This window comes from Aureococcus anophagefferens, assembly GCF_000186865.1.
Source record: "Aureococcus anophagefferens unplaced genomic scaffold AURANscaffold_2, whole genome shotgun sequence".
Classification (NCBI taxonomy): Eukaryota; class Pelagophyceae; order Pelagomonadales; family Pelagomonadaceae; genus Aureococcus; species Aureococcus anophagefferens.
The window spans coordinates 1,993,075-2,006,415 of NW_008705562.1; the positions used below are offsets into that span (position 1 = coordinate 1,993,075).

Below are 13,341 nucleotides of genomic sequence, written 5' to 3' on the forward strand. Positions count from 1 at the left end.
TCGACGGATTGCCCGAGGAGGACGCGGCGGAGGCCGTGGCCGGGGCGCTGGCGGCCGAGGGCGACGGGGCGGCCGCGGCCGCGGCCGCGGCGGCGCCCGAGGCCGCGGACGAGTACTCGGACGTCCGCGAGCGCATCCGCGCGCGCGCGGAGCAGCTGAACCTCCAGGGCTCGGCGGCGCCCCAGGAGGTCTTCGACGTCAAGCCCGAGCGGAACGTGCTCCAGCAGATGGCCGACGTCGCCATCGAGGAGACGCAGATGGAAAAAGACGCGGAGACGTACAGCGACGGGCTCTCGATCGTCGAGGGCCTCCAGAAGGAGTGGGCCGAGGTCATCTGGCCCGGCCCGCAGGAGGTCGTCAACACGCTCGGCCTCGTCGTCGGCATCACCGCCTTCATGGTCGCCTACGTCCTCGGCGTGGACAAATTCCTCCAGACGGTCCTCGACCCGCTGTTCCACTACGCCGGCAATCAATAGAGTCCTCCGCCTCGTCGGTGCGTCGGGGGGCTGCGGTCGCTTCGGGCCGGCTTGGAAGCGGCGGGAGGCGCTCGCTGCGAGCGTATGTTGAAGTGTGCAACACACGATTTTGCGACCCGCCGGGGTATTTACTCTGAGTTTGTCCCCTGTTGAAGCGGCATCGTGCAGCAAAAGCCGTCGTTGCGTGGGCTTTTCTTCGCGGCGCTCGCGATGGCGTCTGAGCGTTATGCGCCGGGATCGGCACTGGGGAGGTGCCTCCGCAGCGTCGGGGATGCCTTCGTTCGGGCGTCGACCTGCTATGACGCGGAACCTTAGTGGGTTCCGACGGCAGCGACCATGCGGAAGCCGTCGAACCCGACGTCGGTCGGCTCGAGCTCCCGAGGGGCAGCCCGAGGCGCCTGGGGTGGGGCCACGCCGCCCGAGATGGTCTGGACCCGACCCCATGGTGGTATGGAACGGATCGAGACCATCTCGGGCGGCAGGGGCAGCCCCAGACACCCCACGGCCACCGTCGGGACGAAACGCCGTCAGAGCTCGGCCCGGTGGACTCGACGATTTCGGGCTCCCCCGAGGAACCCGCCGCCTTGGATGCGACGGGATCGATGACGAACGATCTCCGCTGCTGCGATGGCTCGAAAACTATCTTAGAGAGGTCGCGAGGGGGCAGCGCGTCCCTTCCCACCCACTCTACCTCCCCGATCCAGTCGCCACGCGGTCGTATGAGCGTCGCGTCTTCGCACGTGCCTCACCCTCGTCCTTGCGGCCCTCGCAGCTGCTGGGATCGTTGCACAATTCTGCATATTCGCGGAGCGGCGGGCCCTCAAAGACGGCCATCCCATCGCAGCGCGCCGCCAAAACGCTGCACAATGTCGATCATGAAGCACGGAGGACATTCGATCGACTTTACCCCGGCTCGCGAGCCTGCCACAATGGTTACAAAGTTGTGACGAGCGATGCGCGCGACGCCGGCGGCGTGAACGCAGCGGAGCGATGCGCCTCGGCACGACGCCGACGTGGGCCGCGATCTGCGTCGCCGCCGGCTTCTTGCTCACGGTGTTCCACACGCAGGTGCACGACGAGCTCGTGCTGCTGACGCCGGGCCTCGCGCACGCGTCGCACCGCTTCGGCGGCCTGCGCGCGGCTTTCGGCGCCGCGCCCATGGCCGTGGCGCCGCGCGAGGACCTCGAGGCCTTCGCCGAGCGCAAGAGCTACGCGCGGCGCCTCGACAAGGAGGTCTACCGCGCGTGCGCGACGGAGCCCCGGCCGGCGCCCGCGCGCGCGTGCGCGCCGGCGGCGGGCGCCGTGCGCCTCTTGCAGTATAACGTCTTCCGCATGGTCGAGCGCGGCGCGTCGGAGCTCGTCGGGTCCTGGCTCGACGCGCGCGGCGACGACTACGTCACGCTCAACGAGCTCAACGGCTTCCACAACGAGAGCGAGTTCGCGGCCTGGGCCGGGCGCCACGGCTTCGCCCGGGCCTGCTTCCTGCCGGCGGCGAGCAACTACAACGTGGGCTTCCTCGCGCGCAGCGACGCCACGTGCGCCTGCGTCGCGGCGCGCTTCGACGGCTTCGCGCACGGCGTCCTGCACGCGGCGTGGAAATCAAATATTCAACCCGACTTCAATGTGAGCTTGTTCGAAAGTTTCGACCAAACAACTTCTGCTGTGCTTCGAGAGCTCGACGAGCGCAAACGATTCGTCCCAAAAATTGCCAAATCAATTTCGATTTGACCGAGCTGGAGATTCCTGAAGTTCGGCCCCGACGTCCCGGCTCACCGGTTGATTTCCACACAGGTGCTGCACGCGGCGTGCGGCGACGCGCACTTCTTCGTGACGCACCTCACGCCCTTCGACGTCGCGTCGCGGAGCCGCGAGGCGCGGGCCATCGCCGTCATGGCGCGCGACGCGCTCCGCGGCGCCGGGGACCGCGCGCGCGCCGTCGTCGCGGGCGACCTGAACAGCCCGCCCGTCGCGCGGCCCTACGCCGGCGACCTGCCCGTGGAGCTCCGCGCGCTGGCGAACGAGGGCCTGCGCGCGCGGCTCGCGCGCAAGTTCCTCGTGCCCGGCGGCGCGACGCTCGACCCCTACGTCGGGCGCGTCTTTCGGGCCGCGGGGCTCCGCGACGCGTGCGCGACCGACGGCGCGGGCGACGACGCCGCCGACGGCTGCGCGCCGTCGATCCCCACGGACGTCGCCAGCGACAACTCGCACGCGCTGACGACGCGCCTCGACTACGTCTGGCTCGGCGGCGCCTGGCGGGGCTGCGGCTGCGGCGCGCCGTGCGCGGCGACGGTGCGGAACCCGATCACGGACGTGCTCAGCGACCACTACCCCGTCGAGGTCGTCGTTTCCGCGCGGCCCGAGCCGCCCGCCGTCGACGCGCCGCTCCCGGAGCCCTACGCGCCGTCCGAGACCGCGAAGAGGAAGCCGCCGCGGAAGGCGCCGCCGCCGGGGCAGCAGCGGCCGCCGCCGGCCGCGCGCGGACGCCGCCGCCCGCTCGCGGCGGCGGCCGCGCGCGCGCTCGTCGCGAACGACGGCTTCAGCGCGCGCGAGCGGGACCTCGCCTGCGGCTGGGCGCGGTCCTTCGAGGCCAAGTACGAGCCCGCGCGGCGCCGCGCGGCGCGGGCGCGCGCGGACCACGGCGCGGAGTGGGCGGCGAAGGCGCGCGTCGTCGACGCCGAGCCCGGCCGCGGCGCCTGGGTCCCGACGCGCGCGAAGCTCGGCGACGGCTGCCACGCCGCCTGCGGCGCGCGGCGGCCGGCGGGCAACGGGTCCATCGCCGGCGGCTTCTGCGTGCGGCCGCGGCTCGCCGACGGGAGCTTGGCGACGTGCGCGCGGCTCACGGCGGCGTTCGGGTGCCCCTTCGGCTGCGCGGCCCGCGACGGCAAGGAGCTGCCGGCCTTCGTGGCCGAGGCCGACGCCGACGACGCCGGCCGCTGCCTCCTGCCCGCGGCGGACGTGCGCCGCCGGCGGACCCCCCCGCTCCCCGCCGGGCGGGCCCTCGCGGACATCGTCGGCGGACGGCGGCCGGCGAACGCGTCCGCGCTCGCCCGGCGCCAAAAGGACTTCCCGGCTTCCGCGGCGCGCCGCGGCCGCGCGCTCCTCGCGAAGCAGCGCGTCGCCGTGGGCCGCGTCGCCGGGTCGCGCCGGGTCGTGTCGTCGAAGCGCGTCCGGAAACCCGCCGGGCTGCCGCCCGTCGACCTGCGGGACCACCTCGAGGACGACCAGTTCTCGCCGCCGCCGCCGCCGAAGAAGAAGCCGCGGCGCAAGGCGACGGCGCTCCAGCCCCCGTTCCTCGCGAAGCACGGCTTCGTGCAGCACCCGAAGAAGCAGGCCGACGCCTGCACGCCGGCGCACCCGGTCACGGCGCGGCTCTGCCCCTGCGCGGCCGCGGCGACGTTCGTCGGCGCGCGCGGCGCGAGCTGCGCGGCGACGTGCGGCGCCGCGGGCCTCGCCTGCCACGACGACGTGCTGCGCGCCTTCAACGACGTCGCCTGCCTGCCCAACTCGGGCCAGGCGCCGGCGTCCGTCAGCGGGGCCGCGCGGTTCCACGTGCTCCCGCTGCCCACGGAGCCCTTCACGGAGACGAGCCCGGCGCGCGCGCTCCCGGCCCTCGTCCCGGGCACGCCCAAGCACCCCGACGCGCCGGACGGCGAGCACACGTGCCTCGCGGCGTCCAACGACGCGCGGCCCTACCTGTCCTGCGCCGCGGCGAGCCCGGACCTCGAGCGGCTCTGCCCCTGCTCGCCGACGGGCGACGACGCCGGCGAGGGCGACGACGGCGGGTACTTTTAACGGGCCTTATTTCGACGCCTGCTTCTTGAGGTAGGCGGCGTACTGGAGCAGCGGCGCGTGGACCGCGTCGTGGTCGGGGAGCGCGGCCATGGCGTCGAGCCACGCGACCGTGTTCGGGAACGGCGCGAAGTCCCAGGTCTTCTCGCCGGTCGCCGGGTTCGCGTCGAAGCCGACGCGGAGCTGGCCGAGCTCCGTGTAGAGGAAGTAGTCCGCGAGCGTCGGCGCGTCGGCCGCCGCGAAGCCGCCGTGATTGTCGAGGACGCGCTCGAACGCGCCGAGCTTCGCGGACAGCTGCGACGCCAGCTTCTCCTTGCCCCGGTCGCTGATGGTGATGTCGGCCCGCAGCGACGACGCGATGAGGCCCGTCGCGTTGGGGCGCACCTCCGTGTTGCTCCACGACAGCGCCTCGTGCACCTTGGCGCGCGCCCGGTGGTCCCGCGGATAGAGCGCGTCCCAGCCGTGGCTGTCCGCGAGGTAGGTCGCGATGGCCACGCCCTCCGCGAGCAGGAAGTCGCCCTCCTGGAGCAGCGGGATCTTGCCGCGAGGATTGAGGGCCAGGTACTCGTCGCTGCGCGTCTGCGCCGGCGGAATGGTCTTCCGGAGCTCGATGGGCAGCTTCTCCGACGCGCAGAGCCACAAGACGGCGCGCACGGGCTGCGACACGGGGACGCCGTAGAGGAGCCGGCTCGCGGCCATCGTTCAACGGGGCTGCGACGGCGCGCGACGACGACTAGTCGTGGGGCTGGATGGTCCAGAAGCTGGTGCACCTTAGAGTAAAATAAAATGGATGCATCCTTTGCCGCAAGGCATGCGTGCTCGAGGCTGCGAAGCCTCTAGCGCGGCAGTTCTCCTCGCGAACTGCGCGTTCCTCCTCAAGCTGCTCCTGGCCTCGCCCGCGCTCCTAGCCTGGCTGCTGCTGCGCTGCTGGTCCTGGCTCACGAACGCCCTCAGCAAGGCCACCGCGTCGCTCGCGCGGCCGGTCATGGCCGGCCTCGCCGAGGCCTTTGACGCCGTGCTGTCGGAGGCGCCCGACGGCGCGCGCTGGGGCGGGCGGCCGGCGCGACCGAGCGCGATGCAGCGGGCCTACGACGACGCGTCGGCGCGGATGGCCGCGCGGCTTCGCGCCTACGAGTCGGCCGAGGCGCCCCGGGCGCGGACGCCGTCGCGCACGATGATGTCGAGCCCGTCGGCCGCGCGCCTCGACGCGGCGGCGGCGGACGCGTCGCTCGATCGGACGCGCGCGCTCATGGGCACGTCCTGGACGAACCGCCTCGCGGCGCTCCTGCCGCCCGCGTGGACCGTCGGCTCCTGCTGCGGCGACGACGACGGCCGCGCGGCGGCGCGGTTCGAGCCGGCGCACCTCGACCGCGTGGAGTGCACGCGGCTCCGCGCCGCGACGCTCCGCTACCAGCCCGGGTCCGGGCGCCTCTTCGGCCTGGAGCTCGAGACGCGGAACGACGACGACGGCTTGGTGATCCACGCGCACGGCGTGGGCGCCTCCTCCCGGCCGGCGACGGACCCGAACGACGGCGAGCTCTCGGAGCGCGTCAAGGTGTCGCTCTGGGGCGGCGACGCGGACGAGGACTGGATCTCGGAGCGCGCGGAGCTGGCGAGGGGCGAGCACGTCGTCGCCGTCCACGGCTTCGCCCAGCGCACGAAGCTCTACGGGCTCGTGCTCGAGCTCAACAGCGGGCGCATGGTCGGGCGGCCCTACGTCGACGGGTCCACGCGCATGTCGCCCGTGCGGCTCGAGGCGCCGCGGGGCCTCGCGGTGCGCGGCTTCTACGGCCGCGTCGCGGCGGACCACGTCTCGGGCCTCGGCATCCTCTGCGGGCCGCCGGCGCCCGTCGCCTGGTCGCCCGCGCGGCCGGAGCGGTTCTCCGACCTCGCGACCGCGCGCGCCGCGGCCGTGCTCGCGCTCGCGGAGGACCCGCGGAACCTGCGCTTCGGGCGCCTCCCGACCGCGCTCGTCGAGGCGATCCTCGCCTGCGCGCTGGCGCTTTTTGACGACTAATCATCGAGCCCCCCGAACCCGTCGAGGTCGTCGTCGCTCGAGTCGGCGGCGGCGAGCGCGGGGCCGTCCGCCGCCGGTTTGTCGCCCGCCGCGGCGTAGGCCTGGCGCCAGGGGATGGGCTCCGTGGCGAGGCCCGCGACGCTTCGGGCCCGCTGCGCGCCGAGGCAGTCGACGAGGGTCCGCATGACGCGCTGCGCGTCCGGCAGGAGGCGCCGGTCCGCGGGCTCGGGCCCCTGTTCGTGCCAGTCGCGGACGTGGCCGAGTACGGCCGCGAGGCCCGGCCGCGAGCAGAACTGGGAGCACACCGACAGCGTGTCGCCGCCCGAGTGGAGTGTCTGGTGCCAGAGGTCGCCGGGGAAGACGAGCAGGTCGCCCGCGCGCGTGTCGACGTCGTAGTCCGACGCCGCGCGCGGCCCCGCGTAGAGGTCGACGTCGCTCTGGAAGCTGCCCGCGACGCCCCTGCCCTCGAGGCCCCGGACGTCGTCGAAGACGGCCTGGCGCGTGCCGCGATACTCCGCGTCGCGCGCGGCCGTGCGCTCCGAGAAGCGCCACTTCTTCGCTCCCCGGCACAGGAGGCTCCAGCCGACCCAGCCGTAGTGGTCCGCGTGGAGGTCGCAGGACGCGTGGTCGCCGCCGATGACGAGGCACATAGGCGGCGGCTTCAGGAGCGGCGGGAACGCGTCGCTCTCGAAGAGGTTGCCGCCGCCGGGCGCCCACGCGGGTCGGCACTCGTCGAGCGGCAGGGCCCGGAGCACGCGGACGAGCAGGTCCGGCTCGCGCTGGAGCGCGAGCTCGCACATGGTCACGCCGCTGTGCCCCGCCGTGGACGCGGGCACGCGGTCCTCGAGGATCTCCCGGTACGTCGCGACGACGGGCTTGCCCTTCTTCGACGCGCCGTTCGCGCGCGTACGCGTGACGTGCTGCACGTCCCTCGCGGGCCGCCTCAGGAGGCGCCCCCGCAGCGTCGCCGTCCAGGCGTCCAGGTCGAAGCCGTGCTTCGCCGTCGCGTGCGACACGACGACCTACCAAGTGCGACGGGGTCGGATTTCTTCACAACTTCAGGCGAAATTCACGAGAAAACAAACTCCTGTCGCTCGACGCTGACGACGACGGGCGCGCGGAGCGCGTGGACGCCGAGCTCGACGAGGCGCCAGAGATGCGTCGCGTCGTGGTCCCGCGCGTCGAGGCGGAGGTAGGGCCGGTTCACGGCCGGGCCGCCGCGCACGGCGACGGCGTCCGTCGCGACGTCGCCCACGAGCGTCGACCCGTCGATGGCGGCGCCGGTCCAGTCGACGAGGCTGGCGTCGGCGAGGCAGCCGCCTTTCTTGCTGAGCATCTTCGTGAGTTTGCTCACGGGCTTGTCCCGCGGCGCGCAGAGCGCCAGGGCCTTGGGCGCGCCATGCTCGTCGACGTAGTGCGCGACGAGTTTTCTTGCTGGCGCGGGCATCGGTGGCGGGTTTCAAGGGCTGCTACTCGTAAGAGGCCATCGTAATGCGGCTCAATATTGCTGAATGCGGCTGAAGATGAAGCACACGATCGATGTGCCACGGGCTCGGCGTAAATGCGCGCCCTCACAGCCGATCAAAGCTGCAGCCTTGATTGAGGTCCGCAAGGCATGATGGCTCAAGACAATGCGCTTGCCGGTGCCGCCGACGGCAGCGGAGACGTGCAACGTCGCGCCTCGCCGGAAGAGGACGCCATGCTGGTGGCGGCGCAGGACGACGACGCGGCGCCGGCGCTCGGCGAGGATCTCGACGCCGCGTTGCCGGAGGCGCTCCTTTCCTGGTACCGCGCCGAGGACGTCGACGTCGCGACGCTCGCGGTCCTGCGGCCGTCGGCGCGCTACGCGCGCGTGCCGCTCCACCGTTCCGACGATGCACTGGCCATCGCCGCGCGGCTCGCGGCGGAGGTCCGCGCGGACGTCCGGGCCGTGCCCTGGCTCGCGCCGCTCACCTTTCTGCGGCTGCCGGCGTACTGCAAGTTGAAGGGCGCGGCGACGTACGAGGCCGGCGACGTCGTCGGCATGGACGCGGCGTCCGGCGCCGCCGTGCTCGCGCTCGGCGCCGGGGCCGGCGACCGTGTGCTGGACCTGTGCTGCTGCCCGGGCGGCAAGCTCTGCGCCCTCGCGGACGTGGTCGGCGCGGCCGGCGCGGTCGACGGCGTCGACGTCAGCGCGAAGCGCCTCGCCGTCGCGCGGAAGCTCGTCGACGCCTACCTCGCCGGAGCGCCCGGCCGCCCGCGCGTGCGCCTGCTCCGGGCCGACGGCGCGACCTTCGCCGGCGACGGCGCCGTCGTCTTCGACTCGCGCGCCGCGGACGGCGAGGACGAGCGCAAGGGCCGGAAGCGCATGAACCGGTCCGCGCGCGCGCGCGAGGCGAAGCGGCTCAGGGCCCTCGCGGACGCGGAGGATGTCGCCGACGGCGTCTACGACCGGGTTCTCGTCGACGCGGACTGCTCGACGGACGGCTCCTTCGCGCACGTGGCGAAGATGGTCCGCCGGGGCCAGGTCGCGGACCTCTTCGCGCCGGAGCGCACGCGGCGGCTCGTGTCGCTCCAGGGCGCGCTCCTCGCCAACGGCTTCGCGCGGCTCCGGCCCGGCGGCGTCCTCGTCTACAGCACGTGCTCCCTCGCGCGGGCCCAGAACGAGGGCGTCGTCGCGGCGTTCCTCGCGGCGGCGCCGGACGCGGCCCTCGAGGCCGTGCCCGTCGTCGGCGCGGGCTCGCCCGGCGGCCTGCCGCACACGGTCCGCTTCACGGCCGCGAAGGACGACACGAGCGGCCTCTTCGTCGCGCGGATCCGGAAGCGCGCGGCCGCCGCGCGCGGACCGTGCTGCGTGTCCTAACGTTAGGGGAAGCTCCGGTCGTCGGGCGCCTCCGGCGGCGCGTCGGCGGCGGCGTCGCCGCGCGCGAGGAGCCGGAAGTGGTTCGTGCAGAGCCGGTAGAAGAGGCCGCCGATGACCGCGAACTGCGCGAGGATGATCGACCAGAGCAGAAACCGCTTCAGCGCGCGCGCGCGGCCCATCTTCGCGATCTCCGCGTGGGTCTGCTTCGTGAAGCCGCTCACCTCGCGGGCCCGCTTCTGCGTGTGCTGGAACTGCTCGCGCTGCTGGCCCAGGGCGAGGAGCGTCTCCTCGCCGAGCTCCTGCGTCTCCTTGAGCGTGCGGCTCGTGTCGCCGTAGAGCGCCATGGGCTGGTCCTCCTTCGCGAACATCCTGGAGAGGCGACGACGCTCTTCGTGTGTGCGCGGAGTCGGTCGACGGGAGCTCCGATTCACATCATCGGCAGCCCTCAAAAAGCCGATCTTTCACGCTTTCATTGCCGTGAGAAACGTTCGAAGTCTGGACTCTGGGCTGCCCCCTCGACGCGCCGTGCTCTCGGCGGCCGTGCTCAACCCGTTCCTGTCGCCGGAGCTCCTCGAGGCGTCGCTCCTGCTCGCGCCGACCGTCGGGCTGCGTGCTCATGGGCCTCCCCCGGACGAATGCCCACCGGGGTGAGTACGGCCCCGGCCCCTGGAGCACGTTCACGCGGGGCCTGCGGCGCGCGCCGGGGCGGAAGCCGCGGTCGCGGTCGCCGCGGGCCGCCGGGCCGGCCCGGGCGAGGCAGCCCGAGAAGCTCGAGCTCATGCGGCAGGCCTACGTGGACGTGCCGAAGAAGACGCTCGACGCCATCGACGGCAAGGCCTCGGACGCGCGGCGGCCCGGGTGGACGGACTCGGTCGTCGTGCCGCGGCCGAAGCCGGCGCCGCGGCGGCAGCTCGCCGCGGCGCCCGACCGGCCCGCCCGGCGGCGGCCCGGGTCGGCGCCGAGCCGCGCGCACCGCGTGGCCCGCGAGCCGAGCGGCGGCGGCGCCAGCGCGGCGGCGCCCGAGCGGCGCGAGGAGCCCGTCGAGCCCGCGGAGGCGTTCGTCGCGCCCGGGCGGAAGCAGCGGCGGCCGCGGAGCGCGAGCCCGCGGAAGCGCGCGTGGAACGCGCGCTTCGCCTTCGACGTCGAGGGCTGGAAGACGCTGTCGAAGCGGCGCCTCCTCGTCGAGAAGCGGAACCGCGGCGGCCCGCGCCGCCGAGCCCGCGCCCGCGGTCCGCGGAGCCCGCGAAGCGCCACGCGCCGAGCCCGCCGGCGCGGCCCAAGTCCGCGGGCGCGCGGCGCGGGCCGGACTACCGCCCCCACTGCCAGTTCATGCGCCCCGCGTCCGCGTCGCCGCGCGTCCGGGACCCGGCGCCGGCGCCGCCGGAGACGTCCGCGGCCGCGCGGCCGCCGCCGCGCCGCGGCCGCGCGAGCCAGCTGCTGGAGCGCCTCCACGCGGCGGCGTCGTCGGCGCGGGGGCTCGTCGCCGACCACCTCAAGGCCCGCGACTTCGTCCGCGAGAACGCGCGCCACGCCGCCGTCCGCCCCGACCTCGACGCGCCGCACCGCATCGACGACGCCATGCCCCGCGAGACCGTGCTGCGGGGGCTCGGGCACGACGACGACTTCGTCGCGAGGAACGCGAGGCACGACGCCGCGCGGCCCGACCTGCGCGCGCCCGCGAAGGTCGACGACCGTTTGGACGCCGCCGCGGATCGCCGCGTCGCGACGCTGCTGCGCATCATCGAGCATTCCCTGGCCCACGCGACGGACTTCGTGGCGGACCACACGGCCGCCTACCCGGACGAGCCGGACCTGCGCCAGGCGCCGCGCGTCGACGACCACCTCGGCGACGCGTTCCTCGCGGTCGTGGCCGCGAACCTCGCGAAGGCGCGCGACTTCGTCGAGGAGCATCGGACACTGGGCCCGGAGCCGGACCTGGACCAGGCGCCGCGCGTCGACGACCACCTCGAGGCGAAGACGGACGCGCTCGTCGTCGCGCTCCTGGAGATGATGCGCGACATGCACGCGTACAGCCGCGACTTCGTGAGCGAGAACAGGGCGCCGGGGGCCTTCCTCAAGTCCTGCGAGAAGATCCTCGAGACGAACCTGAACGCCTGCGACATCCTGCTCCTCGACGACGCCCGCGGCGACGACGACCACCACGAGACGGTCCGCGGCCACCACGCGAGCATCCGCGCGCACCACGAGAAGTTCGGCCCGCCGCCGCAGGCGCTGTCGGGCTTCTTCGTGTAGGAACCTAAGAGTAGGCGGCTCTGAGGCCCGCAGCGAGGCCTCATGTGAAGGTCGCGCGCGTTCAATTCTATCTACCCACTGGGCAAGGCCCCTGGACCACGCGCTTATCTACAGTGTCTCACCTTCAATTCGCGAGCCCGGTCGTCGAAGACGCCGCGCCCTCACGGCGCCGCGAGCTGCGGCGGCGCGGGTTCGGTGCTCTGGACGGGGAACCCCTGCGTGTCGTCGAGCTGGACGAGGTTGCAGAGCGTCTTCCAGTGCTCCTTCTCGTCGTTGCGGATGTTGACGAAGACGTCGTAGAGCGACTCGAGCGGCGGCCGGGATCTCGACGTGAACTCGCCGCCGTCGGGCTCCTTGACGGTGCAGAACTGGTCGAAGAGGAAGGGGTCGTCGCGCTCGTAGTACTTGCGCGCGATGTCGGGCACGGGCATGCCCTTGAGCTTGGGCCCGTGGTCCCTGAGGAAGCCGTCGTACGTGTTGAACGCGTGGTCCTCGATGAGCTCCGACAGGTGGTACGCCGCGGGCTCCGAGAACGAGTAGACGACGGTCACGTACCAGTAGTAGAAGAAGGCCATGGTCTGCGCCAGGGTCCGGTCCACGGCCGACGAGTTGCCGCCCAGCGACTCCATGATCAGCAGGTGGTGCAGCTCGTTGTCCGCCTCGGCGTAGTGCGTCCGCATGCGCTCCGAGTCGCCCGGGTCGCGATCGCCGAAGGTCTCGCGCAGGTGCATCACCGACAGGTACGCGAAATAGGGCACGCGCGCGACGGTCTCCAGCACGTAGAAGCGCGCGAAATCCCGCTCCGATCCCGTGACCGGGTACAGCAGGCAGATGACGTCGTACACCGTGTCGATGACGACCTTGTTGAACCCGAAGATGCGCTCGTCCATGGTCGCGCGCTCGATCTCCGCCGGCGCGGCCGCGAGTACCGTGAGCTGGCTCCGACCGGGGCTCCGCTGGACGTGCACCGATGCGCCGGGCGCCATCAGCGCCGTGGGCGCGCGCTGGAAGCCACTGCTTTTGCCCGCGACGAGCGACACCGCGAGAATTTTCAGCGTCCACATGGTTGTTGCGACGATGCGTGGAAGGTGTTGCGCGCGAAACAGGGCGCGGTGTTCGGGATCCTTATTAACAAGGCGACGTCGAGCGCGGCCCACGAATTCGAGCCACAAACAGAATGACGACCTCATCTTCGTGCGTCATGATGTTGAAGTTCAACTTGAACGATGGGCTCGCCGCATCCTAGAGCCTTCCTAGGCCTTCCCGTAGCACAGCGATCCCGACACCCCATCCTACGCCCCCGCCCCCTTCGCCCGCCGTTCCTCGCGGCGCTTCCGCGCGGCGCCGCGCACGTTCCGCGGGGGCTCGCGCCGCCGGCCGCTCGCGGGGACTTTCGCGGGGGCTCCCGCCGAGCGCGCGAACGCGAGCCCCGCGGCCGTGACCTTGCCGAAGAAGCGGCCGCGCGTCGCGTCGTGGAGGACGACCTCGGGCGCCCAGTACATCGTCGGCACGGCGGCCTGGAGCGGCGCGTGGATCTCTCGCGCGCGCGACAGGAACGCGGCCCAGAAGCTCAGCGTGCTCTGCGCGACCACGAGGCGCTCCGCCGCGGCGAGGTAGCGGAAGTCGGCGACGAGGCCCGCGGCCGCGTCGCCCGGCGGCGCCTCGACCTTGGTCGCCGCCGCGTAGGCGCCGAGCAGGTCCCTCACGACGCCCGGCCGCGCCGCGTCGCAGGCGCTGACGACGCGGATCGCGCCCGGCTCGCGCGCGAGGAGCTCGTCGAGGATGGGCGCGTAGTACGACAGGTCGTAGTAGGCGTAGTGGTGGTGCGGCGCGTCGCAGAGGCGCACGTGGACGACGATGTCCGACGGCGCCGGCCCGTGAACCGGCGGCGTCGCGTTCAAATCCGCGCGGAGCGCGTCGCGCGACCCGCGGAACAGCGCGTCGTCGTGGAAGTAGCCGATGGT

The 13,341-nt window shown here is 73.1% G+C and overlaps 2 protein-coding genes across 2 annotated transcripts; one reads left to right on the plus strand and one right to left on the minus strand.

Annotated features, from left to right (window-relative positions):
- Positions 1-1,466: 1,466 nt before the first annotated feature.
- AURANDRAFT_61275 (hypothetical protein) lies at positions 1,467-6,282 on the plus strand (the record flags this gene model as incomplete). Its single annotated transcript, XM_009034839.1, has 3 exons — positions 1,467-2,099; positions 2,268-4,258; positions 5,106-6,282. The coding sequence occupies 3 exons, from the start codon at positions 1,467-1,469 to the stop codon at positions 6,280-6,282; spliced, it is 3,801 nt and encodes a 1,266-aa protein (XP_009033087.1).
- A 5,256-nt stretch (positions 6,283-11,538) lies between these two features.
- Positions 11,539-12,267, minus strand: AURANDRAFT_20495 (hypothetical protein; the record flags this gene model as incomplete). Its single annotated transcript, XM_009035116.1, has 1 exon — positions 11,539-12,267. One exon carries the CDS (start codon positions 12,265-12,267, stop codon positions 11,539-11,541), a length of 729 nt encoding a protein of 242 aa, XP_009033364.1.
- Between the last annotated feature and the right edge of the window lie 1,074 nt (positions 12,268-13,341).